At 39.9% G+C, this 21,759-nt stretch overlaps 1 protein-coding gene across 3 annotated transcripts in view; it reads left to right on the forward strand.

The window, feature by feature from the left end:
• MAN2A1 (mannosidase alpha class 2A member 1) overlaps positions 1 to 21,759 on the forward strand; it is a 163,177-nt gene that overhangs the window by 138,016 nt on the left and 3,402 nt on the right. For all 3 annotated transcript variants that reach the window (XM_045837986.1, XM_045837987.1, XM_045837988.1), the window contains 4 exons: positions 1,645 to 1,786; positions 4,439 to 4,572; positions 12,093 to 12,287; positions 20,672 to 20,782. In XM_045837986.1, the coding sequence (XP_045693942.1) occupies positions 1,645 to 1,786; positions 4,439 to 4,572; positions 12,093 to 12,287; positions 20,672 to 20,782 (582 nt within the window). The remainder of the gene's footprint in view (positions 1 to 1,644; positions 1,787 to 4,438; positions 4,573 to 12,092; positions 12,288 to 20,671; positions 20,783 to 21,759) is intronic.

Consider the following 21,759-nt stretch of genomic DNA (forward strand, 5'->3'; position numbering starts at 1 on the left):
ACAGGTAGGGTGTAAGGGAAACAGCTTGCACAGTTGTGAATTTTACATGTCCTTTTTATGAGTATATGAGTTCACTGGAATGGAAGGTCAAGGATTGTAAAGCAGAAATGGAGAATTCTTTTAAGCTAGCTCTGTGTGTGTGTGTGTGCGTGTGCGCGCGCACACACATGCATGTGTATAAAATGATTTATTTTTTTTATTTTTTTATTTTAATTGTTGTTTAAGTACAGTTTTCTGCCTTTTACTTCCATTCCAGCCCACCTCCAAGCTAGCTTTTTTTAAAACATTTTTTAAACATTTTATAGTTGTTTCTTCACCAGTTTATTAATTTCTGGGGACTGTGATAAATATTACCACAAACTGGGTGGCTTCAGACAACAAAAATGTATCCCCTCACAGTTCTGCACACCAGAACTCCGACATCCAGGTGTCAGCAGGGCCGCACTCCCTCCAGATGCTGTAGGGAAGTTGCCTCTTCTTGCCTCTTCTGGCTTCTGGTGGCTTCAGGTCACCGTTGGTACTCACTGCTTTGTATGCACATCACTTCAGTGTGTGCCTCCACTGCCACATGCTGTCTTCTTGTGTCTCCATATGTGTCCTGCTGTCTCCTAATTTTCCTCCTCTTATAAGGACAGCAGTCATTGGATTAGAGCCCAACCTAATCCAGTATTAGCTTGATTACATCAGCAGGGACTCAATTTCAAAATAAAATCACATTCATAGGTTCTGGGTGAACATGAATATGTGGGGGCACTATTCAGTACAACCAGTAAATTGAAAGACATACTGCAGAGTTGTGAGGATTGAGAATCTTCTCTGTGAAATTCCCAGCAACATGCCTGGCATCAGTGGGTACTCAACACACGTTAACTATTATGTTAACTTCTTTGCTTGAGTTTCATGTCAAACTTTTATGAGTTTAAAGGGGAGATGGCATTATTATGTGGTGTGAATAAGATTCCTGATACCAGAGTCTCAGTTTAATGTCTCCTCTTGATGTTAGTTTAGAGTGAGTCTCTAAAGTTAGACTTGAGTTGCATGCAGTCAGATAGTAGGCTAAGAAAAATTGGAATTTGGAATTGTTTACATTGAAACCAAGCAAGAAGACTAAGCATTGAATAGTTTTTAAATATAAATATGCATTTGATTATTATAATGTAATATGTTAGAGGATTTGATGGGGAGATCTAGGGCATTAAAACTGATTTTAGAAGAATTATAAGATATATTTCTTGAAAGAGGATAAGGAGCTATTATGCTTAGCATTCATTAAAAAAGCAGTATGTTAGATTTAGATGAGAAACGAATACTTAATACTTTTATAATTTTATGTAAATATTGGAGGTAGGAGACTTTTGTTAAGGATATTTATTCTGAATTTAAGTAGGAGTGCTTATTTAAAAAATCTGGACAAGTTCTAAATCTCCCTCTTTAAAGTTGTTTTCCCAGATACTTGTGATTTTTTTCATATTGTTTTGAAGAATATTTTACATTTTAAATTAGTTCTAACCTTAAACAATAAAGGAAGCTATACCTTTTTCTCTTTTGAAGGAAAAATCATCTATAGTCAATACTAATTTTTTTAAGTACATATGTAAATATCACTGAACTGTTTTTAAAAAAGAGAATTGTATGGCCTTGCAGATTCAACCTAGAATGACAATGAGCAAATTGCCTCTTCAAGCAAATGTGTACCCGATGACCACAATGGCTTATATCCAGGATGCCGAGCATCGCTTGACTCTGCTGTCTGCTCAGTCTTTGGGTGTATCCAGTTTGAAAAGTGGTATGTATTGTTTAGACTTTTTTCCTCCCATAAGTTTCAGTTGCCAGTGCATAGTTTTTCTGCTGGTCACATGTATCAGTTATCATCTCCAGTTACCAGCTTTCTTCAGAGAACCAGACTATAAGTTAATTTTGGATTTTGTGAGAACAGCATTAAGTGATAGATTTCTTAATCTTAGGGTGAAGAATAGGAGCCTAAAATTCTGTGAAACCCAATTGTTTTTCAAGATAATTTACCTATCCTGATGGCCCATTGTTTGCAGAATGAGCTATTGTGATTAAATGGATGCAGAACCTCAGATGAGTTTATAGAGGTGAAAGGTTACAGTTCAAATGAAGGTCCTTCTCTGAATCACATTCTTCTGCACTACCACCTGAAAGAACAAACGTAGATGATACAGATGGGGAGAAAGAGGTGACAAACACAATTATAAGGATTCCAAAACAAAGAATGAGATGGAGAAAGGAAATAGTAGATACTAATTAATTTTTTAAAAAAATTTCAATTGGGAGGCTTTTGTCTTTTATGATGCATATTTTTAAGTATCATTTATGGGCCATCAGTAGTTCTTCTGTACATGCAAAGAGTTGCTAAGATGAGTGTCTAAAGGAACCAGGCAAACAAGCGGGTGCAGATGCCTGGCGCATTCTTTGACACAAACCCACTTTTTATATTAGGCACATGCATACATTTTATACTTCCACACACACACAAAACGTACTACTTCTCATTTTTCTTTGTGGCCTTTATTAGACAAAATTATGAACTCATGCCATAAAGACATGAGTGCAGTTGTAAAACTAATAATGTCCTCATGCAAGGGATTTGGCCAGGGTGATGGGACTTGACTGAATTGGAGTGCGTGTTCCCCATGTCCAGTGGGGCAGCTGCTGCTCAGGCCCAGTACACGGTCTTCCTGGGCAGGGGCCCAGTGTTGCCAAATGTTTCAGTTTTTGAAGACCCCAGAAATCTGGAATTTTATGTGAAGTTGCCCAATCTGTAAATGTTGACTTAACTTTTTCATTATCAGAACATAAAACATCTTTGTGCCAGATGTGACTCTTGACCTATTCACTTTTAAACCCTGCCTTAAATTCTCAAAGGTAGGCTCTAAACAGGGGATGAGTCATGAGGACTCAAGCAGTCATGGACCAGGCAGTGTTATCTCCCTTCCCAGATAAATATAAGCTGAAAAATAAAGCTCCCTGCCCCTGCTGTGGACAAACACCCTAGAGTTTGAATAGCTACAAACATAAAAATAATTTGAGTACAGTCCAGGAAATGATTGTTATTATTTATTGTATGGACTAACATTTGGAGGCAGGGGAAAGAGTAATTGCCAAGAGATTGATGTACTAATTTTGGTGGGAAGTGATTAAACTCTAATTGTCCTCACAGGCATGGAGACAATTAGTCCCAGTGCCTGAGGGGCAAGTTCTAGACGGTTGTCTTATAAAATACAGAGGTAGTAACAGTGAAAACTCTAACTAACATTGGTCATTTTATATACTGGATACCCAAACTAGGAAGAAAGAAAGTGAAGAGTTGTTTTGACTATGTAAGAGTAATAGTTATTGCCCTGGCTGGCATAGCTCAGTGGATTGAGCTTGGGCTGCGAACCAAAGTGTCGCAGGTTTGATTCCCAGTCAGGGCACATGCCTGGGTTGCAGGCCACGTCCCCAGTGGGGGCCACGTGAGAGGCAACCACACATTGATAGTTCTCTCTCTCTCTTTCTCCCTCCCTTCCCCTCTCTAAAAATAAATAAATAAAATCTTAAAAGAAAAGGCTTAAGGTTCTCTTTATAAGAGTAATAATTATTTAAATCTTTTATGCTGAATGATTTAATAACAAATTTGAATTTGCTGAATAGATGGATAAACATACATATATTTTTTAAAGTATATAACTTTAGGGGTTTTTTTAGTATAATCTCAAATACATAAATATGACTAGATTCCTTTTTTTGTTTGGTTTTTTAGTTTGTAACCTCATAACCTAACCATTAGCTTACAATTTAAATTAGAGGAGATGTGGCATTATTGCACAGCAAATGAAGGAACCACCTGTGACCCCTTTTTGAGCCAGAGGAGACAGGACTAAGGTGATGCCGTCACATAGTGTTAAGGAGGGAAGGGGGTTCATGGTAGGAGTACCAAACCCTAGGGCGTCTTCAGAGAATCACTGCGTAGTCAGTAACCTAAACCATATTTCAAGTCCAATGTCAGTCCTACCCGTCTATATTTGTTTTATTATTTCATGCAAGATGTTAATTTCATGATGGACTTCATAAATATTTTTATATTCCAAATGCTGACACCAAAAATTTTAGAGGTTTAATTTACTCTTTAGATTAATTTTTTTTAATTTTAGATTAATTCTTTTTTAAAAGTTTTAATTTTGATCTCTCCTGTTTTAAATTTCTTCATCAGTTTTTAACTGGACATTAATGCAGAAATATAAATCATGTGGTATGAATACATACTGGTTACTTTAAGCCATTATTGAGAAAAAGCCCATGGTACTGTGCGTTGTATAGGTCTGTCTCCTTGACTAGAGGAGAAACTTAAATCGAGGCCTTGCCTGTACTTACATGATCCTCAATGTCTGTCTGTATTACATAACCCTGGCCAGTTTTTGTGTTCATTCCATAGGTCAGATTGAAGTTATAATGGACCGAAGACTCATGCAAGATGATAATCGTGGTCTTGAGCAAGGTGTCCATGATAACAAGATTACAGCTAATTTGTTTCGAATACTACTAGAAAAAAGGACTGTCGTGAATACGGTAGGAAAAAAATAACTTGTCACCCATAATTTGAAATTAATGACTTTCCACTTTTTTACTTTTTATAATTTTTAGTATTGAGATATGTTTATAACAAATTTATTTTATATTCACAAGAAAGAGAACTTCCATTTTATATCTACACATACACATATATACTTATGCACATATGTATATACATATGCATATTTTATATGTTTATATATATAAATATATATGTTTCTATATGGTAAGGTTTGCATGTAGGTTATTTTAATTTTTTTCTTATTATGTAGATAAAAAAATAAGGTCAAGGAATCACTTTGGGTGAAATTTCCTGAAATTACTTTTGAAAGACTTGAGTTAAAGAATAGAGCTTAGTAACATATTGAGGAGAATAAGTTTGATTAGTAAAATTGATTTGAAGCCCTAGTGTCTTTATTCTCACCTTAGACTCATCTGTTGAAAATGGTTACTTGTCTGTCTTCTTGCTCGGTTTTCATTCTTCAAAGCAAAGATCCAGCATCCCATGGTAGGGTCTGGCCAAAGCTCTGTTGGACACGAACCAGTCTGACAGTGTGCTGCTTCAAGTGCCAGTAAAGCCCCTCAGACTCCTTTGTAAATTCCCGATTACCTTCTCAAGTGGCCCTAAACCTGGCTCTTTTTCTTACTTCTCTCTCCACTCACCATTTAAAATCTTTCCTACTATTTCAGCCAGTGACCTCGCTGTCTGCTTTCTAGAGAGAACACCCATTTGACATAGCTCACAGTTCTAGATACCAAACATCAGCTCCCTCCCTTTCTCTCTTCCCTCGAGTTGCAGTAGAGATGTTCCCCTTCCTCTCATCATAGGCCAGTCCCTCCACTTGTCCTGGGAACTTGACCTAATCTCTCCCTTCAGGATCCTATTATTAGGTATTCTTCTTCTGTATTCCTCCCAGCCCTTCATAGGAAATCCTTTCTGTTCACTTTAAACACTTTGTTTTCTCCCATTAAAACTTAAAACAGCCCTCACTCAAGACTCTCATTTCCAATTTCCCTACACTACGGTCCTGTCTGCCTTATCCTTTGAGCCACAGTGTATGAGATGAGTTTATTTCATCACTTCCTCTGGCACTGAATTCATTTCAGCCTGGCGTTGGCCTCCATCATACACTTTTGTCAGTGTGGATGCAGCAGACGTTTTCATTTGTTCTCTTCTTTCACTTTTAGCAGCATTGGACACTGACCATTGTCACTTCCTAAAACACCAGGGCTGTTTTAGGTAGAATGTGGTAGCCAGGGCTTCCACATTCAGTGGGTTTTCTTTCTTCCTCTTGGGCAGTTCTTTCTCTGTCTCTTATAGTTATCTAGCCATTAAATAATCAGAGCTCTTAGGTTTAGCCCCAGGCCTCTCCCTTTCTCTTTTTATATGTTCTCCCTCCACAACCTCTCCTTCTCTCCTGGCTTCAGTGACCACCTGTATGCATATGGAAACCATAAGTGCATGTCCTATCTACCTAGTTACTTCCTGATAATTCTTTCTACATTTTGAACAGCACCTCAAACTCAACATATCGAAAGTTACTCTCATGATCTCCCTACCTGCCAAAGCCTACCCTTTTCTGTGTTCCCTCTCTTGGGGACTAGCACTACCCTCCCCTCCAGTGCCAGCCACCTAGGAGTCATGTCTCATGGACCCTTCTCCCTCACCAGCCCTTTACTCACAGCAGAGCTCACTAGCACATGGCTCTCTCATTGCCTCAATATTTCAAATTTATTAACTAGTTTACCTCGAACACCCTAATCTCAACTAACATGTGTTTCCTGGACCTAGCTTTTACATCCACTGTGCTCTCCTCTTTCTGCCATATGTTTTCCTTAATCCAGAAAGCAGAGTGTTTTTATTTTTTCAAAACCAAATCTAACCTCATTGCCCACCCCCAACATCCCCCTTACTTAGCTCATCTGAAGTCTCGTTGCTCTCAGTATAAAACACAAAACCCTAGCATGGCCTACAGGGCTCCTCATGGTATGGACCCTGCCTGTCTCCTCTCCTCATTGAGCATGACTCCCACTATTTCTGCTTTGGACCCAGTGGTTTCCTTTCTGTCCTAAGTACTTTCCATGCTCCCTGCCCCCACAGCACCTTTTTTATATGTTTTTCATCCTCTTTGCCCAGGGAACTCGGTTCTAGTTCAGATCAGAACTTACTTCATCAACTACTGCTGCTCGAGCAGGTCAGATCCCCTTCTTCTATGCTCCCTCATCCATGCATGTCTCCTTCATGTGTGTATGGAATCATTGGACCATTGCCTTTCTCTTCCTCTGGACAGTGAACTCTCTGAAAGTACGGTCTACATCTCTCTCTGCTTCTAGGTTGTTCCTGGCAGAGGGGCCACCCAGTATAACGGGTTGGCTAAAAATTCTGTATTGTTTTGTTGGAGGAGAGGGGTTCCATAAAATAAAAGACACATTTTTTTTATTTTCACCAAGAACTTTATTGATTTGAATATTTCGAGTATGTTGGTTATCTCCCACATGGTATACCATTGATTGCTCTCAGTTAATGTCTCGATTTGATCACTATCAACTTCAACTGGTCTACCCAACTGTGGAGAATCATCCATCAAGAAATCTCAAGCAGGAAACTTTGCAAACCATTTCACTTTTGACACATTCATCAGTCACAGCACCTTCTCCATACACTGCACAAATCTTTTTTTGCATTTCAGTTGTGTTTTTATCTTTCTTGAAATAGTAAAGCATAATATGCCAAAAATGTGTATTTTCTTTCATTTTCAGTTTAAAATAACTACACAAAAAAAATCACCATTTTTGGTAAGTTTTTTTTAAATTCACAGAGCTATGGCAGCTGTCACAATACAGTCTAACAAAATTGTTCTGAATGAAGTTCAAGAGTACTAAGTGCTACTAGATCATCTTATGGAAGAAGCCAACAAATCCTGTTGGCCAATCCAGTATGTTGTATGAAAGAATACCCAAATGCGTAGGTGAATGAGCTGTGAGAGTACACTGTGCCGCCACATTTAGCGCAATCACTGTTTACTGCCTTGTTGTCGTGGGTACGTTCGAGTCCCTGTATTAGACTCCAGGGACTTGTCTGTTTCACTTTGCTGTGCCTCATAGGGCCTCTTTGCCTGTGGTAAGCATCCTATAAGTAAAATACTAGTTGATTGAATGAAATGATAACAGCTAGTTAAAGCCAAGAGTTTCCATTATGTAGAATTTTTCAGGAAAAAGATTTTAATATCAATTTTAGATGTCAAGATTTATACCAGTTCTTTGGACTCATAGTTTAAATCAATTACTGACAAGATAGCTTAGTTCTTAGGCTAAAACTGCATAGGAAATCTGTTGGAGTGCTGGCAGCTACTGTCTCTTTCTCCTGAAAATGTTTCTGGCTTTTATGATTTTTCTTTTTATATAGACACTGATTTGCAAAACTTGCTTAACTATGGCAATAAGACTTTTCATGTCAGATCTATAAAGCTTTCACTTAGAAGTTAAATAATTTGTTTATTCCCTTTCAAAACTCCTTAGAGACTAATTGATTCAAATTTGATCCAGTGTTTTTATAATCCAGTGTTGGTTAAATTTTTCTTTTATTCAGCTATAGATTCTTGGACTTAAATCAATAATTTCTTTTAAATAAAAAATGAACTAGAAAAGAGAAAATACATTTTAATTTTTAGTGAAATTGATTAAAGAGACATTTGATAAAGAAAGGTTACATACAATATTAAGTTTTCTAGAAGGCGTTTTTGTTTTCAAGTCAGGCTTTAAAGTCTAAAACATTGATGGTAGAAATAGAGGTGGGGAGACACTGGACAGGAAGGCATCTTAGCGGGAAGCCTTGAGCCTGTCACAGCCCCACTGGAATAACCCTGGATGACTATATAGAAGTGAGTCCTGTTGTCCAGTGTGCTCCCTGGGAAGCAGGCAGAATAAGGACTAGAAGGATGTACAGATGCCCAGCAGAGGGCTGTTGCTGCATGAGGTTGCCCATCACCCGTGATAGTAACACAGAAATAAAAAACAGGAATTTCCTTTTTGGCACTGACCCTTTATGATTTGTTTCCTTGCCACTTACACCCATCATCTTCCTGCTAGCGGCTGGCATGGTAAAAGGGGTGCTGAGCTAGACTTAGAAGTACTGGAAGCATTCACGTGTCACAGTTGTATCATTTCACCTCTGGTTATCAGTTCTTTACATATAAAGAAAGGAAGTTAGGAGAGGTCAGATGAAAAACTCAAATGCTTACAGGGCTCAGGAGAGTGATGGTGTGAGGGAGGTTGGTCAGGTTTAAGGGCAAAAACTTAAGTTAGGTGACCAGAGGGTGGTGCAAACATAACCCAAAGCCCATCGAGAAGCCACAGCTCTGCCCCAGCTGACTCTTCCCACAAGGGCTTGTAAAGGCCCAATGTGACTTGAATTTCCACTGTTTGAGGTAAAAAGTTTAAAAAAGCTTCATAGTTTGGGGGAGTTTTTATTCTTGTCACTGACGATTTTAATGTGAAATCTCCTGGACTTTTTTTTTTCCTATTATTGATAGTTGGCTGGAAAACAAACAACTTTTTAATACCATCCAGACCTACTAAAATATTTCTGTAGGCAAATTAGGCCCATAATGTACCAGACTTTTCAGATGTGTCCTATGTGATATTTATCTCTAAATCTTTAGATTCAATGTATTTTCATTCTTTCTCCTTTTTCCCTCTATCTTTTTACTCTGTCCCCCCCAACACACACAGTATTTTTCTCTCATTTATTTATATTGCATTTGCTTGTTAAGTTAATAGATGACATTCAGCAAACATTATCAAGTTCTCACCATGCATCCAGTCATACTGAATAAAAAAGTGACCAAACAACGATCCCTCACTATCTTATATAATTTAACAGGTTTCGATGTGGGTGAAATGGAAACCTTTGATGTTTAGGGATCGGATAACCCAGGTGGGCCTAATGAAGGGCACCAAGGAGCCTAGCAAGAAGATTGACTTATGTAATATCAGCTGGAACCCAGTGGAGAAGATCTCAACTTGGTGTGGTTTGGATCAGAATATGCTTAAAACTATTTTAATTTCACACATGCTACAAGGAGAAAGCTAGATTTGCAGTCTGAAGCCTTCCAACCAAGAAACCAAATCATGTTTATAGTAGTGTATTAGTTACGACATACAAGGCTGGAGACTTCGTTTATGGCTCAGACACTTAAACATGTTATATAAACTTGGGGTTTATCATAGGGTTACAGTTAAAAAATTACCTGTCCAGGAAGTTAATCAAAATAGTGGTAATTTCAACAGTTAAATATCTTGTTGAGCCCCTGTTGCAATAAATATGTTAAGAAAGTGTGTGAATGGTGGAACCTGGGCAGCTTCCAGCCGTGCTGTTTGTTTGTAGTGCTCTTATGGCACTGAACCGCCACTCTCCTATTAATACAAACTTCTTTTCCTTATCTTGCCTAGGACTATTAATAGATAAGTTCTTGAAATCTCATAATACTTACGACATTGATTCGTTTGACAAGACTTTTCATGGACATGTTTTTCAGTCTGAATCCTGTTTTTTTAAATCCAAACTAGTTAAAAGGGGAAGGCTTATCCTTTTGATTCCAAAGTACATCCTGTTTCTTCTAGAAAGTTGGAAGGGTGTCTGCAGTGGCCGTTCTCAGCACTGGTCCACAGAGCAGTGTGGGGCTGACCACACAGCTTCACCCGGCAGGGAGTGGCATTTAAGCTGCAGGGAGTGGCATTTAAGCGGCACCTTTCTGGGGCCTCACCCCGCCTAGGAAATCTATGCTTTTTAAAAGTTCCCCAAACCATTCTGATGTGTGATCAATTTGGAGGAAGCACTGAGGGTTAGATGAACTGATTTGGGTTTGGAGGAAAGGTAAATGTGCACATTACAACTTCTAACACAGAGATAATCCATCAGGAAGTGCCCCACCCTCTCACTCACGTGTCCTGGGATTCCTCCGAGAGCAGAGAACAAAGTCATAGAGCTTTTTCTGAATGGTTCTTGACCTATAATGTACTTAATGCCTGCTGAACTGATAAGGCAGGTGTTTTCCTTTGTGTTAGAATCTTTTATCTCTATTACTCAAAGGTGATTTGTCAGCAATTCTGACCTAGATTATGAAGTTCTTTGATCTTGGAGTGCATTTAAAGTGTCTTGTTGAAAATGTTCTGTCTTTATTCATGTTATTCTACAAGCTGCATTAAATTTCAGTTTTGTTGGAGAATATTATTTTATGTGCTTTATTTAATCTTTCCTTAAAAAATGTGGAATGGATACATTTTTGACAAGTCTTTCAGACCTCATATTTTTTGTCAGTATCTTAATATTTCAGTGTTCCTCTGCTGCCTTAAAAAATTTTTTTCTCTCTCCCTGGTCTAAATTGTAATGACATATACAGTTTGCTGCTGGCAAGATGCTTGTCACTCTTCACTAACACCCTCTGTTCAATGCTAATCTGACATTCTGAATTTTAAACTCTGTATCTTTTGTAAGTCCTGTCTTTTCACACAGATAAGTAGCCAAGCCTTTCATTTGGGAAAAAAAAAAAGTGTACATCAGAAGATAACAGTGAAATAGTCACTTAAAAAAATAAGATACAAAATTAAATTTACCACAAGTGTTACTGATGAAAAAAAGACTTTTCTACATAAATTATTTTCTCAGTGTTTTTCTGTGTCTGCTTTTACATATTAGGTATTATCAGTTAAGGTTCTGCTTAGTCATTGATTTGATTAATAATATTTGTCATCCACCTTGGTATGTCCCCAGCCCTGGTAGACTTATTTAAAATTAGAACATGCTGAAATGCTTGCCTCCAAGTGTACACCATAGCAAAGACTGAAGCATTTTTAAGTTATACTGGATAATTGTATATCATATAAATGTGTGATAACTATTATATAACATAAAAATTTCCATTTGGGGAATAAAGAGTAGAGGGAAGCAATTGACAATGACTTATTCAATTTAAAAAAAAAAAACAGATGATCCAGATATGCCACCTGTGTTATTTAAAAGCCTTGTTTATTTCGAGAGTTTAAAAAAACCCTGTCATTGAGTAACATTTATGAACCATAGCTTGGGATTAACCTTTACAGTCTAGTTAAGTGTATTAATGAGACCAAGAAAATGTGATGAGAAAAACTTGAGGGAAAGAGGTAACATCTGATGATGTGCAAGATACATGAACATCTCCATCCATCTACTTGAAGAGTTTTGTGGTAGGTTGAGAAAGAGTCATGTTTATGGAAAAAGTTGTGAGGATTTTTAGTATTAAAGCAATAGAAAAGGGATATTACTAACAAATTAATTGGACACTATTCGTTTTCTTGTATTGCTTGGTAATCTGTAATCTGCTATGTATTTTCTGCAACGTGTTAATAAAAATATAAGAAAATCAAAGTATTTATATATTTTTGTATTTCTTTCTATTTAAATCCTATCAAGTAATTCAGTTAATATCATGAGAACTGCAAATATGTAACTCTTACAAATTTTTGCTTTTTCCTGCTAGGAAGAAGACAAGAAGCCAGTCAGTTATCCTTCTCTCCTCAGCCACATAACTTCTTCTTTCCTGAATCACCCTTTCTTAACAATGACAGAGAAGATCCCCATGCCCACCCTTCAGCTGCTGGGTGAATTCTCCCCATTACTGTCATCTTTGCCTTGTGACATTCATCTGCTTAATCTGAGGACAATACAATCAAAGGTATTTCCCAAAATCTATAAAAAAATTACTTTTTGTAATATACCTGGGATAAGGGGATGTGAAGAAGAAAAGATACTGTAAGTTTTACTATTCATCAAGGACTGATTAAGGGGACTTTACTTTTTGGCAAAATTATTTGTTGTTTTGTAGTTTAAAGCATACCCAATACTAATGTATTTCATTCTCAGAAAAGCTCTGTGTGGTGAGTGGGTCAGGGATAACATCTTTCTTTTTTGTATGGCTAAGGCAGCTAAAGCTTTCCTGAGGTTGTGTAATTTTTAGGTGGGAGAACCAGGCCTTCAGATCGTCTGTGCTGGCATTTTCCCTTCATTTATTCTTATTAGCCAATGTTTCTTGAGAGTTAGAGAAATAGAAAACATAACATTTAATTCTGTAGCAGAGGCTTTGCTTTCTTTTCCTTCCTTCCCTTTCTTTTCCTTCCTTTCTCTTTCTAAAATCAGTAAATTAAAAAAAAGAAAAAAACACTAAAGCAAACCAAATAAAATATAAGAATTAACTCCTACAAATTTGAACTAGAGCTTTTAAAATTATATAAGAACTTATGCATTACTATGTAAGAAGATATATATGGCTTGTAATAATGAATATAAGTGAATGCTAGAGGCCTATGTGCATATCTCTATGTATCACAAAGCTTTTTGACCCTGTGAGTGAACTTGTAGGCTTTATCTCGTACCTGCTAGGAGCCAGTGACTGCTAAAGGTACTAGGGATGTAGTCATGAACAAAATAGACAAAAGCCACTGCTTTCTAGACCTTACATTCTAGTGGAAGAAGAATAAGTAATTAAAGAAGGAAAATAAACACTTAAGATGGTAGATGTGGTAAGTGTTCTAGAGGAAAAAAGGGAAGGAATGGTGATTCTAGAAAGTGATACAAGTTTGAATGGAGGAGTTGGAGGGGGAATGGAGAAATGGTGATAATGAGAAAAAATTACATGGAGGAGGTCAGGGAATAAGAGACTCAACGCAGATTTCTGGGGGTAGAGTGGTCCAGGCAGAGCTAAGAGCAAGTGTGAAGGCCTAAAAGCCGAAGATGCGTTCAGGATGGAAGCTACATGCACACTGAGCTTTTCTTTGATTCCTTCGTGGGTCTACTTTTTGAGTTATGGAAAAACCACACCAAAGATGGATAGGCTCCCTGAAGTAACCTGCTATTAATTCAGGGGGTAAACGGAGAGAAAGGATCGAGTGGAGGGCCTCACGTCGCCACCTCCGAGCATAGGTGGTAGAGGACATTAGCAGCCTAAAGGATCTGGAGGCTTCTGGGGCACATAATGGCTACTTTTTCTTACTACTAGATGATTCCTTCCTGAAATTATTTGAAAGTGATTGTTTTTTGGAGGCAGCTTCAGCTAACTAGAGGAAGTGAATTACCCTCTACAATCCAAGACTGGTACTTGTTTTCCAGATCACCTCTTTTTAGTGATTACCTGCTTCTTCCACGCTTCCTGCTGTTGGCTACCTGCGTGTCGTACAAATCTAATCACTTCCCAGATTAAAAGTCTCATTGCCTGCCACACTGGTTCAACACTTGCGCATTCAGGCCCTCTACAGTCTGGCCTCCACTCACTGGCCACCTGGCTTCCCGTTGCTCTTCTCACCTTTGGACAGGCGTGCCACCTCACTCACTCACTCTCTGCAGGCTGAGTAACTGCTGCCTCAGCTGTCACTTATAAAATGGGGCTGGTATCAGATATGCCCACTTCCGGTCTTTTGTGAGAAACACATAAAATAATGCTGTGGAAGCCCTCTGAAATAGAAGTGTTTTGTAAACATACTTTGTAATCCTGATGGTGCCTGCTGGATTTGCCAACTCAGATGCAAACTAGGGTTTCAGCAGAGGGAATAGAAAGCAAATTTAACAATGTGGATATTTGATCAAAAGAAAAAAGACTAAAATGTTAATGCCTGTTAATAACTACTATGCTGCTGGCACACGATCAGAGCTAAATATTTGGGGCTGTTTTGCATTATCATATTAATTGTTGCCAGTTTTTATATTAGCCTTTGACTCTTAGCACATATTTCTAATGGTTGTTTTAGCTCTCTAATAATCCAAGAGGATTGATTAGTCCATTCAGAAACACTTCTTTAAAGAATTGTTCTCTGTCCCCTAACTTCTGATAATAGGAAGATAATCATTAAAGGAAGCTGATGGTAGGTATTGATTTGAAGAAAGCCTGGTACTTAAGTTATGTCAAGGATAATTCCATGGTTATACTAAAAAACACAAATTACTAAATAAATTCAGAAGCCTGGCCCATACAATTTGGATTGTGTTTTTGTTTTTATGTGCTATCAGCTCCAAACATGTAATTTTTTGTTCATTTGAAGATTGCAGCGAATTTGTCCCACTGAAATACAAATTCAGTTGACCCTTGAACAATGCAGGGTGTGGGGGTCATCCACCTGTGCAGTCAAAAAATCCACATATAATCCTGATTGGCCTTCCACATACACGGATTCCTAGCTCCCAGTTGATCCTTGAACAGTGCGGATGTGAGCTGTGCACGTCAATAGGGTTGACTGGACCCATTCAAAAACATCTGTGTGTAAGTGGACCCATGCAGTTCAGACCCAAACGACCCACATTGTTCAAGTGTCCTCTGTAATGTCAACCTTCAGGTAGGGCTCCAAGCAAGACCAGAGGTCTGCATGGCTTATGTCTCAGTAAGCATTCTTTACTCCCGCTTCATACTATTTCCATGATAAATTCATCTGAGGACCACCTTGGACTGGTAAGACTTCATCTCTCTTCCAGCCTGACCTCCTTCCTCAGCAGCATAATGAGGGTGTACCTGCTTCCCCATACCCTCAGCCCCTGTCTAAAGGTTCTTCGGTTCTACACCTCAGGTGGTGTCCCTCGCTCCTCGTGGAGAAAGGAGCCACGGGCTCCAGGAATAGTCAGAGAGGCCTGGGGGCTGGAGTATGCCAACTCACTGAGGTGGCTCGGGCCAGACAGCAGTGCTCAGAGACACTGTGTCCAGATCACACTAGGGGGATTTTTAAAAAAGAGATTTTTATAAATGTCCTCATCCCTGAGATTCTGATTGTGTAGGTCTGGGGTAGAGAGCCTAGGATTTAGTAATTTTTTTTAAACTCTCAGATTGGGAAGCTAAGGGCTAGAGAGATGAAAGGATTAATGATTGAGTGAGTAAGCTGAAAAAACTACCTGAGGTAAATGGTAGAATCGGGACCCACCCCCTGGCCTTCTGAATCTGAATGCTGTATGTTGCCTCTGAGGGTAGTGCTGGACTTCCTGAGAGTTACTACATCTCTTCCTCACAGTACTTTTTCAGGAATTGTTCCATATTGGTAATGAGTTTATGTTTTTATATAAGCCTATCTTGATTTTCTAATTTATATATGTTTTTGGAAGAAAATAATTACATGTCATAGATTTGTAGTCAGGTGAAAAGGGAAGGTCATCTCTTGAAATCCTGCCTCACCACATGCTGTGCGCCCCGGCACGTTCTCGCCGCTGTCAAGGGACCTCACTGTCAGTCTTCTCGTCCTGTGTTCTCTTCGTCACCTCCCTGTTCTTGCCCTATCTGGGGCTTAAGATATTAAACTTTCTGGAAAAGTTTGGAAACTAGAACAGGAGCACCACTCAGGTGCACTAAACAGGAGAGCCTTGTCATTAGGGAAAGGTAATGATTGAGAGAGAAAGAAGTCTTGGTAGAGAAGATGCTGGAAGAATCTCATGGGAGGAAGGATCATGGGTCAGGGTTTGATAGGCTGGAATCGTTGGTGCTGACATTCTGGGGACAAGAAAGAACTTGACTGAGCTGTTCAGTGGGCTTCACAGAGCCGGTCTGCCTTAGACAATGATACGTGACTCAACTAGTGTTTTCCAGATTGTTTCCACGGCTGTATGTTCAGCTGTATTTTTATTTATTCATATATGTATATGTTTACATCAATATGTACCTTTATGCCTATGTCTATACCTCTGTATGTTTAACTCTATTTCTCTGTGGAATTTCCTTTGATGTGTGCTGAACTGTGTCTTGCAAATAGTTAACCAGTCATTTCAACATCAGCACCACTTACTAAGATTTTTCTCTCTTGATTTATTTATACCACCTGCTTTTTATAAAAGGCAGTTTAAAGTTTTTACTTTATTTTGCCTTTCTTAAAAGAATTGATTGGTGCTTTATTGATCTCCCTAGTGTCTGGGAAGGTGAAAATTGTGGGAAAAAAATCTCTTTGTTGTACATATCTAAGAACCACCGTTCACCTTCCCCTTTCTGTCATGTTATCTTGTTGATCAAAGGAGGGTAACTGTTATTGGCTATTTTAATGAGTGCCCTGGAAAATGAATTTCTGCTGGCTATGTCATGTCTCCGGACTTACAACACACTGTGCAATCTTCTAACCTTTCCAGCTGTCAGAATGCACTGAAATATGAGTGTTGTTAGGCATTTTCAAAGCATCTGAACGTTTGGAGAGATTTTCTCACTAGGTGTTTAGGCATGCCTTCATCCGTACACACCTTACACAGTCTAGGAGGAGGGTTGGCGTCACATTCCTCCTGGAGAACTGGTCAAATCTACAGATGCTCCCATCCGCAGAAAAAATGTGTACGTAGATGTTTACTGTACTTACCAGGAGTTTACTGATTTATGAACTGTACATTACTAATAAGCAAATTAAGTTTCTTTGGGTGTGAGACAGGAATAGCGTGACTCTCACGTTTTAATCTCTCACACACTCCAGTAGAGTAATATTTGCCTGTATTACCTCAGGAAAGACTAATGGACATGTGTAATTCTCAGCTTGGCCTTGAATTCTGTTTAAAATAAGACAAATGGATGGGTAGGTTGTGGATTAGAAATTTCTCAAGTTTGTTTTTCAAATTGATACATGTCTTGATAAATCACAGTTTTAGCTCTGCTGGGTCCATTGATTAAACCCTCCCTGTTAGCAGCCTCACATCAGACGGTGACCTCTTTTAGTTTATAGCCTTTTGTTGCGTTATGTCCAAAGTGGTTCCCCCTTTTCCTCTCCTAGCTGGCATCTGTGAGCACTGATTCACAGCTAGAGCAAAGGCAGCAGAACGAAGCTGTCAGAAGCCCAGACTTTGGAGTCAGACTGCCTGGGTTTGAGAGCATCCCCTCTACTTGCCGTCTGGGGGACATAGAGCAAGTCTCTTAGTTAATTCTCTGAGTCCCAGTTTTCTCATTCATACTGTGGCAATGAAACTGAAACCCACCTCGGAGAACTTGTGAGGAGTGAGTGAGTCGGGGTTTGAAAGCATGTAGAGCGGCGGCAGGCTCTGAAGAGGCACCGAGTGCCTGACAAGTGAAGGTTCTCACTTGTGACAGTTACATGAGCAGTTGTGGTTGTTACTAGTAATGAAGGGAAAACGTCGGCACATTTTTTTATAAGTTAGAGAAAGTTAAGTTTTTTGCCAAGGTAAATCTTGATGCCATTTGACTTGTATTCCTCGTATACTTTATTAATAATTCCTCAGATTTTTTTAAATTACGTGCCTAACACTGTCTCCATGGCAGACATTATGGTGAGTGTTGTACACGGGTGTTAGTTAACTCTCACAACACTGTGAAGGTAGGCGGTGCGGTACTGCACCTCGTCTTAGAGCGGAGGAAGCTCACTGACCTAGAGGTGATAGGCAGCTGTTCGAGGTCACTCGGACAGTAAATGGAGGTGCTGGGAGGCACAGACCTGCGTCTCTGATTCCAGTTCCCCACCCAGAACCTTATCCTGCCTCCTGCGTGGTGGGGACTAGAGGAGGGTGATACTGTGCAAAATGTTGGGGAACACACTGCCTTATTTCTCTTGTCTACTCAGTAATAATGGGACACCGGTGGAAGGATACACCCAGCAACCATTCATGGGAAAAGATCAGGAAGGGCTAATGTAGAGTTATTAGAGGTAATTGCTATTTAAGTATAAGAGAGAATGCTTTGTGATAGGGATGTTTCTGTACATTTAAATATAGCAGTGCAAGCTTGTATACCCCCTCAACTACTTTAAATGTTGTTGAAGATGAAATGAGTTAATCTGTGAAAAGCACTCTGCACAGAGTCTGGCACACAGTGAAGTGCTCAATAAGTGTTAGCTGCGATTACTATTATTATCCCTGTGGTTGGCCCTTGATCCTCAGAGGGGCTGTTCAGAAGTCTAAACTAGTTCCTGGGATTTTCAGAGGTTAAGTGATACACACAGAGTCACATAACTGGTTTGCAGTGGAACCAACCCTTGCCTCTGACCCAGCTTTCTCTAAGCCTGGTGGCTTTGTTCTGCCAGCAGACCCCGTCCCCCACACTCCACCCGGTTCCCGGAGAAGCCTCAGCAGCCCCGCTTAGTCTAGGAGCTCCACATTGGTTCATCTGTAGTGGATGCTCCCTGTGCAGTTCTGGAACACCCAAGCTTGCCTGCGGGGATTCAGCTGCAGCTGTGATCCGAACTGTTTCACGGAGACACTCCGTCTGTCGCTCACCTAGCCCTGTGCGAGGTGCAGTTTCAAAATTTGTGAAATTTCTTTCCCACACCTCCCTTCTTTTCTGAGGTCCAGATACTACATATATGTTAATGAATGTAAAATCGGGTCTTTTAAAATCTGTTCCCTCTCGTGGAGCATACAGTGTGACCACTCGGTGTTTCCAGTGGGTTAACCCACACTGACTCCCCGAAGGAGGGAGGCGTGCTGAGCTCCGTTTCACTGAGGTGAGGGGACTGCCGCGTGGGAAAATCAAGTGACTGTGCCAAGGTTTCACAGTGGGCACGTGACAGAGTTGTCTTTGTTATTCTTCTGGAGCTCCTATGTTTATTATAGATGATTGTTTTTCATATGTGCCATTTTCATGCAGTTTTGAGACTGAAATTTACAGAAATTTTATTAGAAATCTTCACCCTGTGATTTAAACTTGCTCTGTGTATAATGGGGTGCTGCAATGACTCAGAATTCCTTAAATGACTTTTTTTCTCTCCCCTCAAACAAAATCTTAATAGTATCATTGCAAAATACCAGTGTAAAATGTCAAAAAACAGGTTACTCCAGCCAGCAATCTGAGGTGAGGACAGCTTTAAATTGTTCAGGCACATTAAAATCAAATCCGTGGTGGGAATGCTGGCAGCTGGTTAGAAAAGATGTCGCTGTAGCACATTAAAAAATCTTATCCCCTAGGGAGGATGATCAAGAACTGGGGTGTATTCATACCCCTGGCCACAGAAGAGAAAAAGGGGTCCTTTTCAACAAAGTGTCAGTGCCAGGCAGCACATGACCCTGCTTGAATAACTGCACGCTTCCTCACTTATTCAAGGAGTTTCAGTCATTTTGCTATTGTCATAAACATGTTCCTCCTTTAGAAACAAACCCTTTAAAGATATTTGTAATTTAAAATATTCAAAGACTTGAACTACTCATGGTACTGACTTTAGCAGATGCAAGAAGTTTTACTGCAAGAAGGTGTATACAGGGATAGATTCTGTATCTCGGAGATACTGCAGGTTCGGTTGCAGACCACTGCAGTAAAGTGAATGTCACAATAAAGCGAGTAGTCACGTGCATATTTTTGTTTCCCAGTGCATATCCTTGATACAGGGTAGCCACAAACCTCCAATTTGTTTAGAAAAAGAAAAAAGTATCTGTGAAGGGCAGTAAAGCAAAGCTCAGTAAAACAAGGTATGCTGGTGCCGAGCCCTGTAGCTCTGTGCCGTGTTTAGTACTTTTCTTCATGCCTGCACAGGAAGAATAGCTTCTGTAATGTGAATTTAAATGATGCATCGAGCTAATACATGTGGTTGGCCTAGCAAGTGAGAAGCATGACTAATTCAGATGTCTCTTATATAAAAATAATGAACCAATACATTAAAGATTAAAAATGTTAATACAATTAGCAAAAATTAGTATTCAGTGAAGAAGCATGTTTCAGTTTTAAGGTGGAGGAGACATCCTCATTCAATGACCAGATAAGGACCAAATTTAGGTGCACATTACAAATCTTTCCTCCTAGTGAGGATGATCCAGAACTTTATTCAGCTGATGTATACCTTAAAAATAAACAAAAGTGAAAGGCTTTATTTGAAGAATCTTGGTAAAGTGGTATGTAATTTGTGGACAACAGGAAACCCAGGTCTTCAAGAACTGTGGGGAAAGTAAGGCATGAGACGACTTAATAAAGAACCTGGAGCATAATACACCTGACTCCTTGTGTGGGGCAAGGTGGACAGGCCCAATGAACATGGCATCTGAGGGGAAATGCCATTTGCCCAGCTTCACGGCTAAATAAAATGGGCCTTTGTGGTTTGGGGATGCTGACATCAGTAAAGTATGCGGCAGTGACTGTATTTGCTTTAATGTCACTGTGCATGTTGGCACTCTGTTCATGTGCAGGTGGATGGCAAGTATTCCGATGAGGCCGCCTTGATCTTCCACAGGAAGGGATTTGACTGCCGCTTTTCCAGCAGAGGCACGGGGCTGCTGTGTTCCACTACCCAGGGAAAGGTGAGCCGAAAATGTGTGTGTGTGTGTGTGTGTGTCAAGTCAGTGTGCTTTGAAATCCTTCCTGACAGTAAGATAATGTTTCATTGCCTCTTCATTGATTTGTTCCCCTCAGCTGCAAATTAGCTCAAGTCTCTGCATCTAAGGAAAGCACGTTCTCAGCCTTCAGGCTCCTCTCCTTGTCAGCATCAAAATGCGTAGTCAGAACACGCGCATATTTGGAAACAGTGCCCTCATTGATTCTTAGGCCTTCCATTTCCAACCTACAAAACACCCTCTCCCACCCCACCCCTGTATTTTCTCTTCATGGGGGTACTCAAGTATGATCTAGTTCAGGATGGCAAACCCAAGTCCTGTGGGGGCCAAGACAAGTTTTATATTAAGTGAATGGGGGTGGGAGTGGAGAAGCGACAGGAGCAGTGAGACTGTGGCCAGTGGGATGATTCAACCACTGCCCCAAGGCAGATATTCTTAGCTTTCCTCAGTTGTTTCCGCAAGCAGACGTGCAGGCCTAGATGTTACGTGAAGCCGCACTGGCACTTGAAGCTATACGGTGCAGGCCAGACCTCTGACTGCTGCCTGATGACTGCCCATTTTTTATTTCTCCTCAAGCTGGTCTTGCTGACACTTCCACCAAGCCTCTCCTTGGAAGAAAACAACCCTCCAGTCGCCCGCTCCTCTCTCAGGGCAAGCTGTAACCCAGAGAACGCAGTTGGGCCGGTTCTAGTGCCCAGGCAGGTGTGCCCCACCAGGCAGCGCAGCTGACCCAGCTCTTCTCCAGAACCTCCTGCACACACTGTAGACTCAACTCAGCAGGTCGGGCTTCAGCCCTACAGATTAGCATGTAGGGAGCATCTGAAAAGAATAGAAAATGCAGTAGGGGCCCTAAATTTATGTAGATAAGCTTCTCCATTTCTTTTACCTCACCATTCATGGAGTTGGTGCTAGGAAAGCCCTAATATGTTTATTATTTTTTTAAT

The sequence above is a fragment of the Phyllostomus hastatus genome, unplaced genomic scaffold, assembly GCF_019186645.2.
Source record: "Phyllostomus hastatus isolate PE091 unplaced genomic scaffold, TTU_PhHast_1.1 phas_contig_254, whole genome shotgun sequence".
In the NCBI taxonomy this organism is placed as follows: Eukaryota; Metazoa; Chordata; class Mammalia; order Chiroptera; family Phyllostomidae; genus Phyllostomus; species Phyllostomus hastatus.